Here is a 22,735-nt window from a genome sequence, read left to right as displayed (position 1 = left end):
AGCATTACTATATCTTTCAGATAATTTAGCGAATAAGCTACAATTAGTGTAGTATCTACGAAAAAAAAATTGTTTTTTAAATCCTCGATACCATGTTTCGACAAAGGGTTTTCGGCGAAACCATTGATGTCTGAAAACGGCGCGAAGACTAGCGCGGGAGAGAAATGATGACCCGACCAAGAAGCTTTTGCAGGGAACTTCTCTATGACACATTTCTCTGGTTATTTCCAAGCATCCAATGTTGTGTCTGGTAAATTTTTAGCCTTTTTTGAGAAGTTTCAATTATGCATCCTTAGTCTGGTGCATAATTCTAGCGGGGATAAAATACTGCTTCATGCGACTTTAATAAGGTTCAAATATAATGTTAGGGTATTAATGCATTCATTACATACATCCACAGCAACGAAGCTAGCGACTCTTGGTAGACTAAAGGAATCTTGATGAATGGTGAGTGTGATATAGTTGTTAACAAAGCCGAGTGGTGTAGATTTAAGAATAAAGTGGGGATGTTTGATCGCTGGGTACGTGACGCATAGGAGTAGGAGTCACAGGAGTCATGGCACAGCAGTTGGAATATGTTACTGGTGTATGTTAAATGTAGAAAGACTTTGTTTATTAGGATAATGATCTTTCAACCAGGCTGAGAGACAATCCACTATCCCCTTTCAACAGTACACCAGGCAGTCCCCTATCCCCCTCCCACAGTACACCAGACAAAGTCCCCTATCCCCCTTCCACAGTACACCAGACAGTCCCCTATCCCCCTCACACAGTACACCAGACAGTCCCCTATCCCCCTCCCATAGTACACCAGACACAGTCCCCTATCCCCCTCCCATAGTACACCAGACACAGTCCCCTATCCCCCTCACACAGTACGCCAGACACAGTCCCCTATCCCCCTCCAACAGTACTATCCCCTTTCCACAGTACACCAGACACAGTCCCTATCCCCCTCCCACAGTGCACCAGACAGTCCCCTATCCCCCTCCCACAGTACAAGTACATAACACAAACAGTATTTTTGCCAACGGCACTAAATTAACAATTCTTTTAATTGTTTTGGTATATTAATTAAACCCAATATTTGTTTTTACAGCATTAACTGACATTTAACTTAAAATAGAAAACAAACTTATCTCTTTTGTACAATTCCTACTTTTATTTACTTTATCCTCAAAATATGACTAAATAAAATAAAGATCATAGCTCGCTTGGCGATAAATTCAAGTTGTGACAAACCAACGACTGAATAGAATATTTTCTTCTAAATTAATTTGATATACTAAAATTCTCAAAATTTATGTCTAGTTATAGTATTTTAGATATCATGTTATCTTACAGTTTAGGTAGTCTGTCCTACCGATACCTTTGAACGCAAGTTTTGGCGCCCTAGAGCAAAATTCGTATGACTGTGAAAAGCTCGTTCCTATGTCGTGACCGTGCTGTGTTCAACATTTGATGATCAGTAATCAAGAAGCGCGCTGTGATTGGTCCAAAACCGTGCGGTCCCTTTTCACAGTCAAACCAAATATACTCTAATATATTGAGACACACGCTTTTATAAAGCGCAATGAGTTCACTTGGGAACTGGACCCTAAGAGTGACGTCATGGCATAAGACTTCTCTGGCTGTTTCACAAGACGGAAGCAAATGGCAACAAGGTTTATGGTGACGTCAAATCCTTCTATGCTCACGTTAAAAACTGGGATCTAATAATAACATAAGGTACTTGTCTTTCTCTGCGCGAAATATTTGGAAATACTTTATGGAACGAAATATTAAGAAAACCTACTAGTCAGTCCCCTACCTATCAAGTATTCTAAAAGAATCAAAATAATTTAATGTCTGGGACGAACCTATGCTTGGCATAAGATAAGTTGCGTATGGTGTTTAGAAACACGCTTAAAACTATATATATGTACATGTGCGTACGCCAGTATATTATATATCTGCACTCATAAAGTGTTCTCTCGTTACTATTCAAGATCTGGTTGATAGTCACTTCGAGTTAGACCGACACGAGTGAAAAACGTCTGCGCATGCTCTGAATCCGTAGGTAAATTAGTCAAAACATAAGTAAATTTGACTTTCAAACATGCCTGATAAATTGGACTTCACAAAATGCCAAAACTTATTGTCCATGCTTGAAACTTAAGGCTAATTCTTTAATATTGTGTTTGTTAAGACAGTATCGTGATCTGATGAAAGTATACTCTCGAACTTTTTTGTATACTTTGAGAAAACAAACATTTATTTTCTCACTCAAACTCTTCAAAATTCTTAGAAAACGTGCTGAAATGCACGCATGCGCAAACGTTTTTCTCTAGTGTCAGTTAGACCAAGATGTGGAGATCACGACTGGTGACGTCATGACGCGCCTTCTTATTCGCTTAGTATGTGCTATCTTCTAAGTCTTCAGAGACTGCAAGCGTCGAAGTTGTTCCTGGCAGGGAAGCGCTGTTGACCAACGTAGCTGTAATGACTCACCATGGCCTATCTCAAAGTGCCTAATGTTCCTTCGAGACGGACTTTAGAATGGGACTAGTCCCCAAATTGAAACGTCTCGTCTTTCTCCAGTTTTACTCTTTTTGCTTGTGTGGCAGGATCCAAGGATTCGTTAGTTTCAGTCTTGATTTTGGTATAAGCGTACGACACGGCGGCAGACACAGACGTCAAGTCATTTGAGCAGTTTTCGATTCTTGGTGACAGAGTACCAAGTTGTGGAGTGTTTCGGGGTGAGTCTCCGTTAACTGACCCTCCTTCCACTAACATATCAAAGTCCAGGGTCTTGGGAAGAACCCTTCCACCATCTGAACTTGAAGGGGAAGCAACAGAGTAGTCTAATTTAACAGGCGGTGTATCTCTCTGCCGACTGAATCGTTCGCTCAGCATCATTAACTGTCTACTGGCGGGAAAAGGATCGACTGGTGGTGTACTACCCATGTTGAGTTTGGAGTCGAGTCTCTGGAGTGAGATATCTGCCTGGTAGAAAACGTCTGGGGCTTGCAAGCCAGAAGAGCTATCAGCTTTACTAGATGCAGCTTTTAACCACTGATCTGCAGCTTCTATTGCACTGGCTGCTTCGGCGAGAGGAGAAGATAGTACGTCCCCAATATTAGATGCATTCTGACTAAGTGTAGTCAGTGCTGATGAACTGGGAAAGTTACAAACATCGACCATTGTTGGTCTGTCTTCATCACCGGACGAAGAGTTATTCTCTGTATTACTATCGGCAGGATTCTTTGGAGATGTACCTGAGGTAGTGGTGAGGCCTTCTATAGATGCAATCGAACTGCGGCGCGACTCATCATTCGTAGATGATGCCTGCTTCTGACAAGAATCTCCTAACGAGAACGGTCGTTCATCACAACTTTTAACATCGATTTTAGCGTTGAGTTCTTCAATGTGACTGTCGCTTCTTCTTAGTGCTTTTTTCAGTTGTTGAACTTCCTTTTCGTACTGGCTGACTTTTGTTTGCATTGCTGCCATGCTGTAACGACTAAACCTAAGACAGAACCGCGGTTATCAATCAATCAATCATTTTTATTACTTATACTATAAATATTTACACTGCACAATAGAAAATTAATACAAAAGAAAAGTAAATGCTACTCAAAATAACTATAAAGCTAATCTAGTTGAGTAACAATGTCCAAAAAATATTTCTGCATGTAAATCGTTGGACGTTATTACAAAACATTAAAACATTGCTTGAGTTTATGCTGGGTGCCGGGTGGGTATAAATGGGAAGTGAAATAGCAAACCTTTCGGCTTTCAGGAAGGTGAGAATCCTACGCGGCTCGGGTTGCTATGGGGCCGTCAGCATTGACTGATACATTAGAAGGTTAAATAATAACTCCTGTTCTACTCTATGTAAGAGCAGGAAGAGGAGACGGTGGTGTTTGTTTTACTCTTTCTGTCCTTCTGGTAAGTCGGTCGGTCGGTCGGTCTGCCTGTCTGTGTATCTGTCTGTTGGTCCACAAGCCAGTATATCTCTTCTAGATTTAATCAGTAACAAAGTATCTGATGTACCAACCTCTGTGGAGACTTGGTAAATAATGAATCATCTTTTAATCTTGCTGTCTGTCGTAACAAACTTTCGTTTTCTTCTCGTACTCTTTTGTTTTCCTAAGGAAAGTAAGTGCATTAACAACAATACACTATCAAGTGACCATGACATTCTCCATAGTTTGTGATTAAGTATTTTCACAGTCTACTGGTATGCAATCCATTATTAAGCTTTACCCCTTCCTCCTTGGGTTTACATTTCCATCCCTATTTGAGTGATGAACTGAAGTCCTAACCCTACCCAACCCCCTCCCCCTCAGTCTTACACTTTACCAGATAAGTTAATAAGTTAAGACCCATTTCTCCTTTGTTGCCTCTTTTGTAAAACTCATCAAGTCCCAACTCCTGTTCTCTCAGTTTCTTACCTCTTTTGTTTTTAACATGTCATTTTTAAGTTGTTCATAAGTCACACTTGCTTCTTGAAGTTTTGCAGTAAGCTTGAGGAGCATGTCGAGATCAGGGCATGGCTTGGAAGAACTGCTTTCCTTGCCTGATTTCTGATTGACAGATAAATGAAGTGATGATATCGTCTTGTCTTGTTCAGAGAGCCTTTCGTGGAGTCGTTTGTTTTCCGCTTTAAGCCTCTCAATAGTGTTCTGCATTGTTGATAAGTCATCCTAAAACATTTAAAAGAATAAAAAATATAAACACAGGTAGCCCAGTAAATATGAACAATTAATAATAATATTAATGATAATTAGCAATAAAAATGATTATGACTGGTTCTTTAAGCACAAAATGAATATTGCTGCTTAGATCAGCAATAGTGAGAAATATAATATATATATTTTTTCAAATCCCAGTAATAAGGCTGAAGCAAACAACAACAACAACTATCACAACAAGCTTCATCTGACAAACAGATATTTCAGAGATCCTAAGCCTCATGGAGTGGCAGATCCAGTTTAATTCAGGGGGGAGCTGCTATCTAAAAACTCAATACAGGACTCCCCTCCATAGATTTGACCTTCTAGACCGTAGTCGTGGGTAGTAGATAACCAACCTTCCTCCCCTCCCCCCCCCCAATAATACATTCTTGTTCGGTCTGTGGATTTCTAAACTTTGGTAGCTCACGGCATGGCATGTGATCTTGAGTAAAAGATGAAGACAGTTCTTTGATAAGATGCTGGCCAGAAGCCCTTATGAAATCTGATCAGAAAATTTAATAACGTAATGATCCATTGCACATGTTGACCTTTGACTCGACCCACAAAGGGATCCAAAAGTGTCTTTTCCTTTCAAGTATGACAAATCACAGTTAACAAATCAAAAAATTACAGCAAGAAGAAGCTTTAGTGATTAGCTGAATGATATCAGACCACTAGCACTGGCCTTTGTACCCTTTTAGTCATCCCAAGGTCATGAGATAACTACTTAATCACTACAGAAAACAATAGAGAAGTCTTTCTTTTTTTTAATCATTCCTTGGACAGTTATATTTTTGGAAACATATAGGATACAAGATCTATAGGAACATTAATATATATTTTAATACTAAAGGTACAGTAACATATGTTTTGACTTCATATACATCCATAATCTTAAATGTTTTTTTAGCTAAGTTATTCACTTATCCTGGTGATCAAATTCCCCGCATGAAACAGCAAACACGTAAGGCTAAAGGTCAGGTGTTTTCCATCTAGGGATACATTAGTCAGAAAGATGGTAAAAAAGATCATATGACATGACTTGCTTTATCAAGAATCACTATCCACGTAGTGACCTTTCGAGGATAAGATTGTCAGGAACATTCAAGACAATACAATACTTAATAGGTTTGGCTGGTCTCAATAAAGGGCACTTGAACAGTTGTATGTAAGAACTATTAAATATATTTTATAAGGACATGTATTTTTGCATGTCAGTTGAGGCTAGAGGTTAGAAAGCACTTCTTTGATTTCACACTTTGGGCAATTTACCAATGTCAATGAGGCAAAGCACATCACTCTTATGGAATGAGCAATTACTCTATAAATCCAAGTAATTATCTAATGCCCTACGAAAAAATACTAGTTTTGAGGCACTTGGATATCATAGATATAGTTACACAATGGTAGGAACATAGTGAGGTCTCAATTTCGGGTTGGGAAATTTACTATTTTCTCATCAAATCCACAGGAATCCAACATGAATTAATCAAATTTTGGTGCCGAAAGCAAACTCTTGGAGGGGGCACATGCCCCCCTCCCTACGCTAGTGCACAATGTAACACAAAAGTTATATCTGCAGGCTTTAAAATATTCAAACAGAGAAACAACATGTCTGTTATAGTATTTTTTATAGGATTTTATGAACTAAAGATAATTTTAATCTCATAGCACGCATCTACAGCTTTTCCATCTGTTGATGAATTATTGAGGTTACACTCAATATAATCACCATTAATTGGTCTTTCTTGCTTTGATAATGCCAAAAAGGTGCTAGTAATTATTTGCATGATACAAAAAAGGTTAAACTTGAGGATCTGTAAATTACCATGTTTACAAAAACTGTTTTACACATTCTCACGGCTCACATATACATGTACCAGAATCCAGGTGAACAGGTCTACTTCAAAATATCCAAGTATGATTTGACTACAAATAATATTTTGTGAAGATAAAGCAAGTGTATGATCATGAAACTTGATTACTATGGCTGTTGATCATTTCCCTGGTATATGTATTACCTTTAAAGATATATAGATAGGCCTTGATTATAACTAGTAATAATGTATGACATTGTTTTGAAATGAATATTTTGTTTAATACATGTATATGTGTACTGGTAAACTGATTACATTTTCAATAAAATTATCAATTTGTCCCAAAAGTACCATGATATGAAACAACATTATTGCCCATTTTAAACAACAAGCCTTCATTTAATATATAACTAATTAATAGGCAATAATAAATCAAAGTATTTGAAATTCATGTTTGAACATTCTAAAGTTAATAGACCATTTCACAGATCCAGTTACTTAACCTCAGCCTCGTCAGCGTGTAATATATTCTTTAGGATTTGACTACAGTCCGTAGTAATGAAAGGAATTTACACATCAACGAACAATTGAAACACTTAAAAAATTCACATGTTGTAGGCAATTTCTAAAGAAAATATTACACGCTGACGAGGCTGAGGTTGAGTAACAGGATCCGTGAAATGGCCTATTGCAAAGACTGCTCTGGTAAAAGTGCTAAGTCATAATCGTTTTCTATGGCTTCGGGAACGATAAATTCAGAGGTGAATAATGACCGTATTGTTCTCTCATGAGTATTTAATATCATTAGCTATAAAAGAATTATTTGCAAAAATTTATTCCATAAGCTTCAAAGTACTGTATTACCTCTGCGTATTGCAATTTCTAACAACTTTGAGAGAAATGGAGTACTGATTTGACTATAAATACTAATTTGAAGGCTCTAAATTTTTGCACGCAGAGATAAAGGTCAATCAATACACAGCGCACACCACAAGGACCATGAAGTACAAAGAAATGCAACATTTGACCAACCTCATACTCCTTCCTTATGAGTTCAAGTCTTGTCCTTCGTAGCTCAGCTTTTGTTATGGCGTCTGAATTAACTTGCAGGTCAATACTTCCTAAACAAAGAAACGATTTGAAAGGCAATGTTTTAAAGGTTTTGATTTTTGGCGTCATGAAAAATACACACATTATAAGGTCATCAGAAGTTAAGGGGATGCAGAACTTATCATGTGAGCTACAGAAATCAAATATATCTTTCTAGATTATATTTGCAGGATAATGAAACCTTATTATATTATTTCTATCTAGTTTAGCTATCAAAAAAAAATCTACATTTGTTCTGAGGTTTCAGCAGACTTTCTGACTGGGTGATAGAGCAAGCAAGGTTACTCAATGATCAACTATTGAACCTTAAATATATGAATATAAAATGAGGTTTATACTTCAAGAAAGTTTGAGTCTAAATAGTAGAGACAAATGGCTATTATCTTAAGATATATTTAACACTAGTTCAGTGTATCTCTGTGATCTTTTGACTTTGATGGAACCTTCTGAATGTCTGAGAAGTCTTAAACTCAAGATGCCAGATCATGCGGAACACAAACACAATTTAGCTACAAGTTCTTCTTTCAAAGCCAAGATCAGTTCACAATTTATGGGTCAGTAAACGAAAATACAGTCAATCTCACCTAAAGACATGACCATCAACATCACATAGCAGAGTAAAAGTTTCTTTGCTCACAGATAAATGAATACCAGCTAAAGAAGGGTCAGGCGTGGGTCGAACATCAATCCAGACACAAAACAAAGCCTGGCATGAACAGAATTAGAGTCGTAGACTACGCGTTGACCTTTAATGTCAACCTTTGTGACGCGCACTCTGTACTGTGACAGAGAGGCCATTATCGAAAGGTGTTCACGCGTCCAAACATTTCAGAACTCATTATTCTTTTCTCCCTTCCCCAAGAAATAAAATATCGAGTCCAAATCGTCCCTTGACCTCATCTTTCGTTCCAGGAATGGCAAAAGTTCTATTCCTGGATAATACAGTAATCAGTTCTAAATTATAAAATAGTTTAATCAGAGCAGCAAATGAACACAAAAGAAAGCGCATTTTGTCGTCAAGTGTAAAAATCATTTCGAAAAAGCGCACATCTTTTTCTCATTACGCTGGATTTCACATAACCTACCCTAAAACACTAAGACGAAGATGATAGTTACCTAATATTTTCTTGCAGGGTTGATCATTGGTGATCGGCGTCCTACAAGTCGGGCAGTAAGGATTTGAACGTAACCAAAGGTTCAGACAAGGAGAGCAAAAGACATGTTGATTGGGACAGACAACCGGTTCCTTGACCTAACAAAACACAACAAACACAGTTGGGAATCAAACAGCAGGCAACATGATTCATCTATCGAGTATCTAGATTGCTTAGACTTACCTTTTCTAGGCAGATTTGACATGATATTGGTAGTGTTAGTGACAAAGAAGTGTTGGTTACTGATCTGTTAGAAGACGCCATCTTGAATAACATATGAGACTGCACTACGCCTCAGTCAGCTGATGACAACAAATAACCAATACTGAGCATGCGCATTGAGGACTCATCAATCCAAGATGGCGGACGGAGTGGAGTCTTGGTTCGCTACATTGGTTTTATTTTCTTCCTTATTGAAGCTTCTTTTCCTGCAGTCATAGTAAGTTATAATGATTGCTATTGTCTTATAATTACATTTTAATGTAGGCTTCTATGTTTTATGTTTATTTTCCAGTCGTTCAACAGACTTCGAGGTGCATAGGAATTGGTTGGCTGTAACACACAGCTTGCCCATTGATAAATGGTACTATGAGGTAGGAATACAGTCCGACATCATAAATACTTGTCAACTCTAGCATATCTGGTTTGACTCCTAGACTTTGCACATCATGTGAGTAGATTTTATTGGGTCTCCTTTGATTCATTTTTCTTTTCTGGTTCTGGTTTTCTTCCCTTCACAAAACCAAACGAGCTTAATTCCAATTCAATCAGTAAGATAGCCATACCCTAACTTTGATTAGCCCAGAGGTTGTTTCAGGAATTGATCTGTGAGTAAGACATACCCTGACTTTTATCAGCTTAGAGGTTGTTTCAGGGTTCTATCTGTGAGTAAGACATACCCTGACTTAGATCAGCCCAGAGGTTGTTTCAGGGGTCAATCTGTGAGTAAGACATGCCCTGACTTAGATCAGCCCAGAGGTTGTTTCAGGGTTCTATCTGTGAGTTAGACATACCCTGACTTTGATCAGCCCAGAGGTTGTTTCAAGGTTCTATCTGTGAGTTAGACATGCCCTGACTTTGATCAGCCCAGAGGTTGTTTCAGGGTTCAATCTGTGAGTTAGACATACCCTGACTTTGATCAGCCCAGAGGTTGTTTCAAGGTTCTATCTGTGAGTTAGACATGCCCTGACTTTGATCAGCCCAGAGGTTGTTTCAGGGTTCAATCTGTGAGTTAGACATACCCTGACTTTGATCAGCCCAGAGGTTGTTTCAAGGTTCAATCTGTGAGTTAGACATGCCCTGACTTAGATCAGCCCAGAGGTAGTTTAAGGGTTAAAAAGCACTTTGACTAATTATGAATTATATCATTTCCCAGGACACGTCTCAATGGACCCTTGACTACCCTCCGTTGTTTGCCTGGTTTGAGTTCATTCTCTCTCAAATAGCTGTTCATGTTGACCCAATGATGGTTGTTATCAGTAGTAAAGAGTATGCCAGTACAAGAACAATAGTATTCCAACGTGTATCAGTTATTGTAACTGATCTTGTACTAGCCTATGGCATTAAGGAGTAAGTATTTCTCACCACTAGACCTGTCCCACATTCGGTTGGATGACCACAAAACAATGGTTTGAAGTCAAGACTGAACTTGATTCTTTTGATCATCAAGTCCAACCTTGACTTGAAACCATTGTTTCATATTTTGAAATTCGTGTATTCTTTGCTTTTACCATTGGTATTTTTGAATATTTTGACACTGAATAACTGAGGCTATCCCTAAGTAAAGTTTGTTAGGTCTCTCACTTAATATGACGGTTTACATACTTTGGGTTAAAAGTAAACAGGGTTTCATAATATTCATTTTTTAATGATATGAAATTGATGTTTGGTAACCCTACTGTACATGTAAATCTAAGACACACTTCTTTTATATTAATTAGAATATTTATACTATGTTATTTCATAGGTACTGTCATTATTTACATAAGACTAGGAAACTAACCTTTCCTGCTGCAAATGGATTGATTCTTGCATTGTTGGTGATATTCAATTTTGGGTTATTGATCGTGGATCGTATCCTTATGAATCATTCAGTAATACAAATACATTAGCACTACAAAAATGCACCAGAACCTTAAATAGTGGGCTGCCAATGGCTAAAATGCAGGCCAAATATTACTTATGGCAGGCAAAACTAATCTTGAATTGCCATTTAGTCCTCTCACAATAAGATGTCCACATGCATTTGTATATTAAACGAACACCTAGCAGTGAATGTACATGTGGTAGAAAAACCACGAGTCCATAACAATGACTGCCGAGAACAATTTAAAATTGTACTTCTGTAAAGTAGTGGATATTAGCAAAAAGTGGAGAGGCTAATCCCCCTATCCCCTCCCCTCTTAATCCAAAGAATCTGCAAATAGACCTGAGGTTTTCAAGTTAAGGTTTGACATGGTGTTTGTCATATTTTACCTGTTTTCTATCAAGTCCAGTTTTGACTATAAACCATTGTTCAGTTCTTACTAATTTCTGAAAGGTCTATTATCTGGAGGAATAAAGTCACAGGCAGGAGACCGTCAACCAAACAATATTCACAGTCAATTAAAAATTTCCATTGGGCTAATGCTAAGATACAAATCTCTTTCCAGAGTAATTCAATTGGCAAATGATAGAAACTTTTGGCTGTTAAATATAATCAGTATTCACTTAGCAAATTCTGGATAACTATCAAAGGTTGTTCATATCAAAGTTTTGCCTTGGTCTTGTCTTATTTTGTGCATGTTTTTGATTTTGACCAAAGTTTTTTCAGTTATCATTAAATTCGGGATTTTTTTCCTAGCTTTGTGATAAATTTATTTATCTTTTTCATCACAGATTATCTGGTGGCATGATTCCTGGGGTCAAAGTTTCCAATTCCAGTATAAATGTTTTGTGCATGTACCTTTGATAAGTTGTATGGATTCCAATAATACCATCTAAGATATTTGGTCCTCAACTCCTAGACCCTACTTAGAGCACACAGCCATATGGGGTAGACCATATGAGGCATATAGTGTTTCTTTTCTTATGACTACCTCAGATGAGTCATACCAGAGAAGCATCAGAGATCATAATACCATCTAAGATATTTGGCCCTCAACTCCTAGACCCTACTTAGAGCACACAGTCATATGGGGTGGACCATATGAGGCATATAGTGTTTCTTTTGTTATGACTACCTCAGATGAGTCAATACCAGAGAAGCATCAGAGAATACCCAATGTAATTTTATTAAAAACGAATAACCCTCTTTGCATTATTACATTCAACAAATGTTTAAAGTAGTCCTAGATCAAGAGTTCAGCATTTCTTGCGTGTTTTCTCCCTCACATGCAATTTAATTTAACAAGGGTTCATCACGTACGTGTCATGCTGTTAAAGATACAGCCACCATTCTGTGACCTCTTGGGTAATAAATTCTTTCTGCTTTTAAGCTAGCTACAATAACTGACCTTAACCATGTCTAGACATTCACTTCCAATATAATGGGTTTCTCTTTGGTATGCTCTTACTCTCTATCACAAGAATATCTGAGGTAAACACCATGTTACATTACTGTAATCATAATTGATTATTAATTCATCGATAACATCCAATTTAAGGATTTGTGTTATATATGTCATGTTTATCTGCATTCTTGCCCCTCAAGACATTTAATTATTTATATCATTTGAAGGTAAAATAAACTAAATAAGTATATATTTTATGAGGAATAAAATATATTAGACAAAGAATTAGAAAAATATTTTGAAATGAATTTATTTTATTAATCCAGTAAATGCTTGAGCAAGGTCAACGTATACCTGGCCAACCAAGTCTATATAACATCTGTCATTTCTTGAACTTGAACTCATCAGTAGAATTAATAGCTGTTGTTTCCATAATTAATTTGGTGTTTTTTTCTGTTTTCTTTTATATTTCAGGGAAGAAATATAGAAGGTGCATTTTGGTTTTCAATTCTTCTGAATTTCAAGCACATTTTCCTGTACATAGCTCCTGCTTTCTTTGTTTATCTATTACGGTCGTACTGTTTCAAAAGCAATGCTGAAAAACCAGGTTGGTTTTTATATCTGAACTTGAAGTTTGCATTTTTTTGTCATCATTTTGATTTTTTTTTTAACTTGATCTTTTTCAATATTTTCAGAGAAAGCAAGCTGGCTGCTTGGAGTTCATCTATGGGACTTCTCCCCACTTAGGCTTATGAAACTTGGTTTCTTTGTCATCTTTGTGTTTGTGCTGTCCTTTGGTCCATTCATATTACTGGTGAGTACTCTCAATATGATATTACAGCAATACTCTGGTTTTGAATCCTGTGTTGCTCAGGGTTGGCCTTGATTTTGTGTAGAATATTCATGCTTTCCAGTTTGTATTGCTGAAGTTGTACATTCTTTACTATTGGTACAGTATATTGGTATAAATATTTTAGCACTGAAAGGAGGCCAACCCTGAGCAAAGGAACACAACAGTATTTTATGCTAATCACAAAATTGTGTGAGACTTGTCATCTTTGTCAAGAACAAGTTTAAAAGTCAAGTTCTTAATTTTGTTTTCCAGAATCAGCTTCCTCAGTTGTTTTCCAGGCTGTTCCCATTCAAGAGAGGTCTTTGTCATGCCTATTGGGCACCAAATATATGGGCTCTCTATAATGTTGTTGATAAAGCAGTTGCTATCATAGGTAAATACATTATTGAATACTGTAACATGCTCTCTGTTGCCTGTCTGTCTACCTGCTGTCTGTCTGTTTGTTGTCTGTCTGTCTACATGTACCTGCTGTCTGTCTGTCTGTCTGCCTGTTGTCTGTCTGTTTGTTGTCCATCTGTCTACACTTACCTGCTGTCTGTCTGTCTGCCTATTGTCTGTCTGTTTGTCTGTTTACTCCTTGTCTGTTTGTCTAACTGTTGTCTGTCTACCTGTTGTCTGCCTACCTTTTTTCAATCTTACTGAGTTGTTTTGCTTATACTACCAGGACCCAAAGCTGGCTTGATCCATAAACATGCTGTCAAAGTTCAGGCATCCATGACAGGGGGATTAGTTGGCCAATCACAGCATCTTATTTTGCCGTCAGTACCTCCAATAGCAACAGTCATCCTAACACTCTTGTCAATCATGGTAATTAAGCAAGAAATTATTTTGATGTTTATATTTTTAGTGTTCTTCTGATGCGTCTTCCTTTGTCCAGTTAATATAATTTCTTTCTTTTGTTCCTATTCTCCAGCCTGCTCTACTTCGTATATGGTACAGACCTGATGGTGCTAGAGGATTCTTACGCTGTTTAACTCTTTGTGCCTATGGATCTTTTCTGTTTGGTTGGCATGTCCATGAGAAGGCAGTTATCATGATTATCATTCCACTAAGGTATGGTGGGTTAGACCATGTGAGGGGGAGATGCAGGGGGAGGATTGAAGGGCAAAGTCAATGATTATCATCCCACTAAGGTAGGGTGGATTAGACCATGTGAGGGGGAGATGCAGGGAGCAGCAGTAAGGGGGACTCGCGGTCACCCTTCGGAATCGCCCGGGAATTACCTGCCCCCACGTAACGGGGGCCCCCTCGGGAATTATTCGAGCCAACTCTACGGACTTTTAGGCAAATATCCGATTTGTCCACTTTACCCGTACCAAACCCGTAGGCAGATATTTTTGTACCGCAAACGGAGGTCAGCAGTAAGGGGGACTCGCGATCGATGCCGTATGTTTGCGGGTTTGGCCCGCGGAATTAAGCACGCGGGTACAGCAGATTTACGGGATTTCCCGCGGTGTGTCCTTACTGCTGCTGTGTTGGGTACCGCAAACGGAGGTTAAAATATCCTTTATGTATAGATGGATACCATCAAAAGCATTAGAAATAAGACTGTGCGCAAGCTCAGAACTCAGGTGCTGGACCGCTTAGACGCCGACTTTGCCTTCACGACATTTATGGAGGGAGATACAGACGAGACGATGGACGAGGAAAGAGCAGAAAGGATAATCAATTTGATGCCCGAAGGCGACTACCGTTTGGAGTTGACGTTTATAAAGTATTTAGACGGCGAGTGGATAATAGAAAAGGGCAGGAATCCAATACGGGCGTCTGGCAGGAAGGACCTGTTTGTTTTAAACAAGGACACGCGACCGGGAGCACTTGAGGGAATAGACATGCTGTTCTACGAAGTTGCTTACCCGGTTACCGTGGTTATTTACGGTGCGTACAAGATAAAGACGCCGGATGTTAAAAAGTTAAAACCAATGCGCCATCCAGGTAACTGCGTAGGGAAGCTGGTTAGAGAGTTCTTCGAAGATTCCTCCCGCGGTGGTAAATTAACCTTAAAGAGAAGAGAAGCCATAAGGAAATGGGAGCATGCTACTCGTAAAACCGGAGGAACCATCGAAAACATCAAGAAGTTGGAAACCGCGTTAGAAAGGCGCATACACGTCAAGGATATCACCGACGGGTTTATCTACTCTGGGACGCACAAGTATGGGGGCCGGGGTGCTCCTATAGTAATTTACCAGCACAACGCACACGCATGGAGAGAGTCAAGGTTCCCTAAGAAGAAGGAGACGCGCGTTTACAAGAAGTCGCCGCTCGCAGATTTGATTCATGAGAATTCTATCTGGTTAATGGATGCAAACGGATCCCAGTTTATGACACAAGATGGTACTTTATACAGGCCCGAGATAGAACAACAACGCATACAGAGTGCTTGTGAGTCTTTGGGAGAGGATTTCTCCGAGGAAGTACTTAGTTCCCGTAGCCTAGATTTCTTAGCAGCCAAAAAGAGGAATGGTTGGAAATCTACTCCAGTGGAGTTTCAGGACATAGCCAAAGCCTGCGTAGAACACGGTCACGGTGGTTTATGGAACATGGAATACGACGAAGGTCAGTACGTCTCCTTGGATATGAAACATTGTTACCCTGCTTCTTTTAAAGGGCTAGGAGATTGTAAAGAGTACTATGACCGTTACGGACATCCCGACTCGCAATTCTTCCGTGTTGCTTTGCCGGGTCATTACGACGCTCCAGCAACTGGGTTCGTACGCCTAACCAGCTGGAAGCTTGCCAAAGGATTACATCCCATCATTTACGCCTGGTACGGAAAACACCTCCAAGAAAAGGAATGGATTCCTGTGCCGCTTTTGAAGTTCTTAGAAGAGCGCGAACTTCTCACCTACGTAGCCCACGAAGCCATACTGTGTCACAGTGCCTTTACCAAATGGTTACCAGAAGACAATGCTACCGCCCGCATAGTGATAGGCAAGTTCACTCAGGGCGCAAAGGAAGGTGAGAAGCACATGCAGCGACGCTTGGTAACCGACGAAGGCGAATTGAGCTTCCTTATCAAACGTGCTCACGACGCAGGAACAATGGTTTCCTTAGAAAAGTGGAATTACTTCATCGAAGACGAACAGAAAGAACACCAATGGAATGCTTTATGCTACTACCAAGATCATAGACCGCAGTATTACCACCTGCGTGCTAGCATGCTCTCCTACGCGCACATCAATCTCCTAGCAATGCTCTTAAGGTTCGATAAAGAAGATATCCCGCGTGTAGCTACTGACTCTTTGTACGTGAAACCTGAGGTGTTAGAAAAGATGCAAGAGTTCTACACCGAAGACGAATTAGCGGAGAGCGGGCAATGGCGGGTAAAAGATGAGGAGATTAAGGCATGGAGGGAAAGAGTTACCTACCATGGTGACCACACGAAAGGTAAAGTAGAACCTACAAAGGAACCTTTACCAAGTGTCACAGACCCTATTTCTTACAATCGCTTCTCTTACCTTTACGGAACGGGAGGCAGCGGTAAAACGACGCGGGTATTGCAGCTGTTCCCCAAAGTAAAGGTGTTAACTCCTACCCATCGTTTAGAACGTGAACTATGCAGCCTTGGATACGATGCACAGACTTACCATAGCTTCTTCCGCTGGAATGGCCAAAAATGGGTACCAGAGGCCATCCACGACATCCCACCAATAATACTTTGGGATGAGATCTGTACTGTGCCGCTGGAAATCTTAAAAGAGTTCGTAGAATTCTTAAAAGGTAAATCCCAGGTGATCTTTGCAGGCGATCCATGCCAGCCTCCTCCAATAGCCGGAGAGATGCCCCACGAATGGCTAAAGGGGTTCGTAGACCATGCGGAGGAAATTAACACAGACTACCGCAGCAAGGATCAAGTAAGAAACCTGAAAGCGGAATTGAGGGGCCTCAGTGACGCCGAGCAATGCAAGACGCTGCGCAAACGTGTACGAGCGAAGTCCTACGAAGACTTCCTTTACACATGACATCCAAAGGATCTGGTGCTGAGCAGCAAACGCGCAGCACAGTCTCGCATACAAAAAGACCTCTTCAAAATACACCAAGAGCGCTTCCCTACGCATTTGGTGCCCGTTTCTTACAAACCCCACGACACCCGCATGCAAAGGAAAGACGTCTGGGTACCTGGTACTGACATCCAACTGCAGAACGCAGTAACGCATGACAAAGCCTGGGTACCCATAGAAAAGGTGGAAAAAATAACCTCCCATCCAGATTGGCGCTTGGGTTATTGCATGACAGTCCACAGCGCGCAGGGGCTTACCATAAAAGAAACCTTATGGATCATAGACCAGCGGCTGTGTTGGAGCAACCTTATCTACACCGCCGTAAGTCGTGTGGAGTATGCCAAACAGTTAAAAAGAGCCTGGGGTCCGCAATTGCGCTACGATAAGACGCCAGAGGACGTAGCCAAAGAGAATATCGCCAAGAAACTCCTTCGCTACAAGCGGCACGACGAAGAAAAAAATATGACGTTCGACCTATGCGTGGACGACGTCTATAAGAAAGAGGCAAGGTGTGCCAAATGTAACATACCTCTACTATGGAGGTTTGACCCGAATGATGATCAGCAGTTCTCCGTGGATCGTATAAATAATAAGCGCGGGCATTGCAGAGGCAACGTAAGACTGACATGCCTAGAGTGTAATCGGGCGCGTGGAGCAGCACTACTCTGAGTCTTTGGGAACTACGAGGAGTTCTTCTTTGACGAATCCGCGACTTGGGCCATCTAGGTAATACAACACGGGTTGCCCTTCCTTGGTGACGGACTTCGAAATCTCATACGTTTCCAGGGACCAGTTAGGATCCGTGGCTCTCTTACTGCCACCTTCGAGTTCCCCCGGCTGATAGAGGTATCGGACCACTATGTCGCGGGGTAGCTTTTTTTCCTTCAGTCCGACCGCCCTCGAACTTCTGACGTAGGACTTGTGTTCCACGTGTTTCTTTTTTATGGCATCCTTGGGTTTCATTCCCGTAGCCCTGGCCGCCTCGTTGTTCAAAGCCGCGATGACCCGGGGGAGCCTCTGAGTCCATTCCCTGTTGCGTTTGGAGGGATCTTCCAGCTCTTTCCAATACTGGTACCCAAAGAGACGCTCGGCCAGGGTCTTATTGAATCTTTCAACGATGCTCTGACCCCTGTGGTACTCAGCTTCGGCTCTTCTAATCTTAGTGTCGTGGTCTTTCAGGGTCTTAGTAACCACGCCCATGAACTCTGTCCCCGCATCCACTTGCAGCAGCTTAGGCCATTTCAAGACGCGCTTATAAATCCTACCTAGGGCTTCTGCGACTTCCCCAGAATCCTTGCTGGTTATGGGTTCGGCGTCCTTGTATCTGCTTGCGATATCAACTACGGTCAAAGCGTACCTATAGGTCTTTTTTCTCACCTTGTCGTGCGGTAAGAAAAGCAAATCTGCCTGATGAACTTCATTGGGGGCATTTACGGTAAAGCTGGGCCTGGGAATGTACTTAGGCACGGGAAGATAAACCTGCCAGAGGGTTTGTTTTCTTAGCCAGTTCTTAGCCGTTTCTTCTGATACCCTGGCCGCGGTCGCGAGTTTCTTGATAGCTGACGCTCCTTTCCAATAGCCTTCAGGCCCATAGTAAATCCTCTTGAGTTTGTCCTCTGTTCGACCCATTATATGAATTCCAAAACAAGATTGATCTTTCGCCCGTTGAAATCCACCGTCTTTCCGTCCACCTTAATGGTGATGTTTATGCTTTCTACCAAATTAGACAAGTCATAGCTCAAAGAAATGGGAGTGTATTCTACTGGGTCAAATGGATTACCTTTGGGTAGAAACTTGGACATAAGAGAAGACTTTTCCCCATTGTTGTAACTATTGACCAAGTCGCAATAGACTTCGTAAGAGGATGCGACTTTCCATTTCACATCATATGTACTGCCGCTATTTATCGTGGTACTAGTAAGACCCAGGAGTTCTACCAATGAACTGTCCTTCAAATTAGCGCTCCCACTATTTTTCTTGAATTTCATTTCATGGGGTAATCCTGTGGTAAGAGTATATCCATGCTTTGCTAGCTCCTTAGCCAGTGTTATAGGGGTGTAATGGGAATCTGGTATTTTTGGTTTGGTGCCGGAAGTTCCGATGACAAAGCCATTAATCAAATTATACCAAGAATTGTACAAAGAGCAACTAACCAGCCGAACCTTATGTGCTTTAATGGGGGGATTTAAGTAAGTGGTAAAGTCATTCTTGTCGCTTTCCAAAAAGACGATCATTATATTAGATACGCCAAAGCCACGCCTCCGGCCAGCCCTGCGACTCCTACGAAGACCAACTCATTGTCTTTTTGTTTCTTAGAAGGCTGGTAGTAATTCTTGAACTGGGGCCTTTTCAACCCCGTCGATGCCGCGGGGTGCGCCTGTGCATAAAGTTTAAAGGCGTAGTCCGTATTTTCAAAGTTCTTATCCGCCTGCATCTTGTCTTGGTAATTCTTGTCCAACCAATCCCTGTAAGCTTGTCTTTTTTCATTCCAAGCCGCCACGTCTCGCTGATATTTCTCCAGCGCTAAATCGTGCCTTTTCCTCTCAGCGGCCAAATCTCCGCTTTTGTCACCTCTGACTAATCTATCCAAATACTGACCACCATAATTAGCTCCAGTGAATGCTAAAGCTGCAATAACTCCACCTGCGATTAAACTAGCCATTTATATTAGACGCAAGCAAAGCTTACGTCGTAGGGAGGTACTTTTCCTTCCGTAGGTAATCCTTTACCATGATAGCCCCGCCCACGGCAGCGGTAATCTTAGCAAAATTAGCGAAGCTCTTGCTTGGGTCTTCAGTAAAGTCTTCTTTGAGCACTTTCTTACCTACCCAACCAATACCCGCAACGATGGAAGTAATGATAGCTGCTTCTTCAACAGTTTTCAACAACGCGGTCGACATTATATTACAAAGCGAGAAGGAAAATCTACTCCATTTCAGGGATCTTACTTTTTCTAACAGCCGGTTCCACAGGTGCGTGATATGTTGCGGCCTCCCACTTTACTTTTGGCTCCGTAGCCCGCCATTGTAAGTAAAGGCTGCCTGCTGCTATGGCGACTCCTAACGCGCCAATGACGTACCCAGGATTAATGAAGGATTCCTCTTCTTTTTCCTCCACCTTTTCTTCTTTCTTTGCTTTGTTCTTCCTGTTCATCTCCGCGAGCTTCTTTCCGGCAGCGACTCTGCCTGGAGATTTAGCCTTGGTAATCTTGGTATCTTCTACGGGTGGTTGTTCTTCGGTGCCACTCATCTTATATTAAGGGACTTGAAGGATTTGACAAGTAACTTGGTTGCGACTTGAGAACGACTTAATAATGACCTGACTAAGTACTTACGAATGACTTGACTAAGTACTTACGAATGACCTGACTAAGTACTTACGAATGACTTAACTAGGTACTTAAGGCGACTTGATCAGGTACCTCAGCAAGTGCCGCCTGGAAGACCTTTTCGACTTCTCTATCCTTCTTGAAGTCCTTCCAAGAGGCACCAAAGGTGCCCGCAAGTTCCTTCAAGTCGACGTGCTGAGCTATGTGAAGTGCCGCAGAGGCGACTGCCATTAACTTACCGCACTTCAACGACAACCACCCGCAGGTTATCTTAAGTTCTTGAGCAATGACATAGTCCTCGCTTATGTCCTTCCACAGTTGCTCCACGTCGTCTATGGGCAGCGCAAGTCCGAGGAGTTTGGTGGCAAGTCGGATAGCGGAGTCTGCTACGGCGTCCGTGGTCTTACTTGCGAGGGCAGCCTCGTACCTCTTATGGAATTTCTTGACTTCCTCTTCCGACAACTTATTGACCTGCTCATGCGTCAACTCCTTGCCTATCATTTCCTTACACTTCCCCGAAGACACAAGGATGTTAAGTTGTTCCTTGAGGTTACTTTCGTTTAACTGTGTAGGGACTTCATCTAAGAGTTGCTCAATGTCCATATACATTAACGTCATAAGGAAACCTCAAAGAGAAGATCATCTTGGAATGTTGGTGCGTTTTTAAATGCCGCATGTATTCATGCAACTGTTCCTTGCTTATCTCACCACCGTAGTCGCTTAAGATGGTTTCCAGGTCTGACTTGCTCGGAGTATAAAATACGACAAGTGAACCTATGTTTTCCCTAAAAGGCTTAGAGACGCTGGTAAGCTGCTGCGAGAGCAACCAAACGCTGATATTGTCGTGTCTACCGCTGAAGGCGAGCTTAACGAGCTCGGAAGTGCGCCTTTTTACGTCATCCCCACAGGCAATGTCATCCAATATGAGGAGCGTCTGCGTATCTTTAGGGAATTGTTCGTGCCAAAACTTCAAATGACCGGATAACTCATTAGGGTCTAAGATGTCTACAAAGAAGTCGTCATCGTTCACTCCTATACCCGTCCAGGTGCGGTTATTCACGTAGGTGGGGCATAATAGCACGATATAGTCGAAGCGGTATCTAAAGGGCCCTAATAGCTGCTCCACGACGAACTGGGTCTTTCCGCAGCCGGTGGGTCCTACTATCAGAGCGTTACAAGGCATGTGATCTGGGTTCATATATATATGGAGCCAGTGGAAGCAGTGCAAAGAATTGTCGCCGACGCAAAAGATAAAAGAGACACCATAGAAATGCAAAGGGAGGAGATAGACCGGTTAAAAGAGCGCGTGCAGGAATTGTACGATGAAATGTGCGGTCTGAAGCGTGCAGAACGGTTTGGCGCGCTGATAACGATGGCAACGTGGGCTAAGGAGTCCGTTAAGGACTTCATGCGATATCCCCTGTAGAATGTTGACAATAAGGTTAAATCTTTGTTAAGGATGCCTGGAAACTATTTCAAAGAGTGTCTCAGAATGTTAACAATAAGGTTAAATCTTTGTTAAGTATATATGGAAACTATTTCAAAAGTGTCTTAGAATGTTGACAATAAGGTTAAATCTTTGTTAAGGATGTGCTATTCCAAAAAATGCCTCAGAATGTTGACAATAAGGTTAAATCTTTGTTAAGTATATGCTATTTAAAAAGTGCCTTAGAATGTTGACAATAAGGTTAAATCTTTGTTAAGGATGTTAAATGGAGGCTAAGATATTGTTAAGTATATATGGACTGCTTGTTGTGTAAGAAGGTGTTCAGCACCAAACAAAGACTTCAATACCACATTCGTCGTGGCGTTTGTACAAAGAAACCAATTAGTAAGGTTTGTAAGGATTGCGGTAAGGAATTCAGCACCGTTCAAAAGATGCAACAACATCAGGATAAACGCATTTGTGGGCTTTGTAAGGACTGTAATAAGGAATTCCCCAACACCTCCGAAATGCAGCAGCATCTGAGAAGGGGCGTCTGTAATCAAGCCAGACAGTGTAGTTTCTGTAATAAGATACTTAGTAGTCGTCAACGTTTACAGACGCACCGGAGAACGCATGAAGTGAATTATCGATTTCTCTTTGGGGCGTATGACCTAGAAGGCGTGGATTGCTACCAATGTGCGGATTTGATGTGTCGCTGCCCGCATAAAGAGGATTACTTAAGGAATCGCATAGATTACCATAAGAAGATAGTCCGTACTTTCCCCTCTTTTGAACGCGCCGAAGGCGTTCCGTGGACTAAAAGGGAGTATTGGAGGC

General features: G+C 41.0%; 2 protein-coding genes across 4 annotated transcripts in view; one reads left to right on the top strand and one right to left on the bottom strand.

Moving 5' to 3' along the window:
- Positions 1 to 1,051: 1,051 nt before the first annotated feature.
- Positions 1,052 to 9,111, bottom strand: LOC116287494 (ORC ubiquitin ligase 1). 2 transcript variants are annotated; one of them, XM_031694175.2, is made up of 6 exons: positions 8,983 to 9,111; positions 8,762 to 8,897; positions 7,568 to 7,656; positions 4,437 to 4,688; positions 4,040 to 4,131; positions 1,052 to 3,508 (listed from the first exon to the last, which is right to left on the bottom strand). In XM_031694175.2, the coding sequence occupies exons 1-6, from the start codon at positions 9,073 to 9,075 to the stop codon at positions 2,545 to 2,547; spliced, it is 1,626 nt and encodes a 541-aa protein (XP_031550035.2). In that variant the 5' UTR covers positions 9,076 to 9,111; the 3' UTR covers positions 1,052 to 2,544. The 2 variants fall into 2 exon arrangements, with proteins under 2 accessions (XP_031550035.2, XP_031550036.2); XM_031694176.2 differs by lacking the exons at positions 8,762 to 8,897; positions 8,983 to 9,111 and adding an exon at positions 8,230 to 8,348.
- Positions 9,107 to 22,735, top strand: part of LOC116287495 (dolichyl pyrophosphate Glc1Man9GlcNAc2 alpha-1,3-glucosyltransferase) — a 26,311-nt gene continuing 12,682 nt past the window's right edge. The window contains exons 1-10 of one of the 2 annotated variants that reach the window (XM_031694177.2): positions 9,107 to 9,238; positions 9,314 to 9,392; positions 10,175 to 10,368; positions 10,766 to 10,872; positions 12,309 to 12,376; positions 12,765 to 12,897; positions 12,986 to 13,104; positions 13,396 to 13,516; positions 13,808 to 13,950; positions 14,057 to 14,196. In XM_031694177.2, the coding sequence (XP_031550037.2) occupies positions 9,159 to 9,238; positions 9,314 to 9,392; positions 10,175 to 10,368; positions 10,766 to 10,872; positions 12,309 to 12,376; positions 12,765 to 12,897; positions 12,986 to 13,104; positions 13,396 to 13,516; positions 13,808 to 13,950; positions 14,057 to 14,196 (1,184 nt within the window). In that variant the 5' untranslated portion in view covers positions 9,107 to 9,158. Of the gene's footprint in view, positions 9,239 to 9,313; positions 9,470 to 10,174; positions 10,369 to 10,765; positions 10,873 to 12,308; positions 12,377 to 12,764; positions 12,898 to 12,985; positions 13,105 to 13,395; positions 13,517 to 13,807; positions 13,951 to 14,056; positions 14,197 to 22,735 lie in introns of those variants that run through there. The other variant, XM_031694178.2, reaches the window with a different exon arrangement.

Source organism: Actinia tenebrosa, unplaced genomic scaffold (assembly GCF_029948245.1).
Source record: "Actinia tenebrosa isolate PJP-AT-01 unplaced genomic scaffold, QUT_ActTen_1.0 PGA_scaffold6__47_contigs__length_16458017, whole genome shotgun sequence".
In the NCBI taxonomy this organism is placed as follows: Eukaryota; Metazoa; Cnidaria; class Anthozoa; order Actiniaria; family Actiniidae; genus Actinia; species Actinia tenebrosa.
The sequence above is the reverse complement of the archived record's forward strand: the minus strand, read 5'-3'. Positions and strand labels throughout refer to the sequence as shown.

Excerpts from the sequence above, each read along its gene's own strand:
- LOC116287494 (XM_031694175.2), bottom strand. The coding sequence starts at position 9,075 with ATGTTATTCAAGATGGCGTCTTCTAACAGATCAGTAACCAACACTTCT. Across the intron at positions 4,132-4,436 it reads ACATGTTAAAAACAAAAGAG|GAAAACAAAAGAGTACGAGA; the intron begins GTAAGAAACTGA and ends TACTTTCCTTAG. Across the intron at positions 3,509-4,039 it reads TTTACCAAGTCTCCACAGAG|GTTTAGTCGTTACAGCATGG; the intron begins GTTGGTACATCA and ends GTTCTGTCTTAG.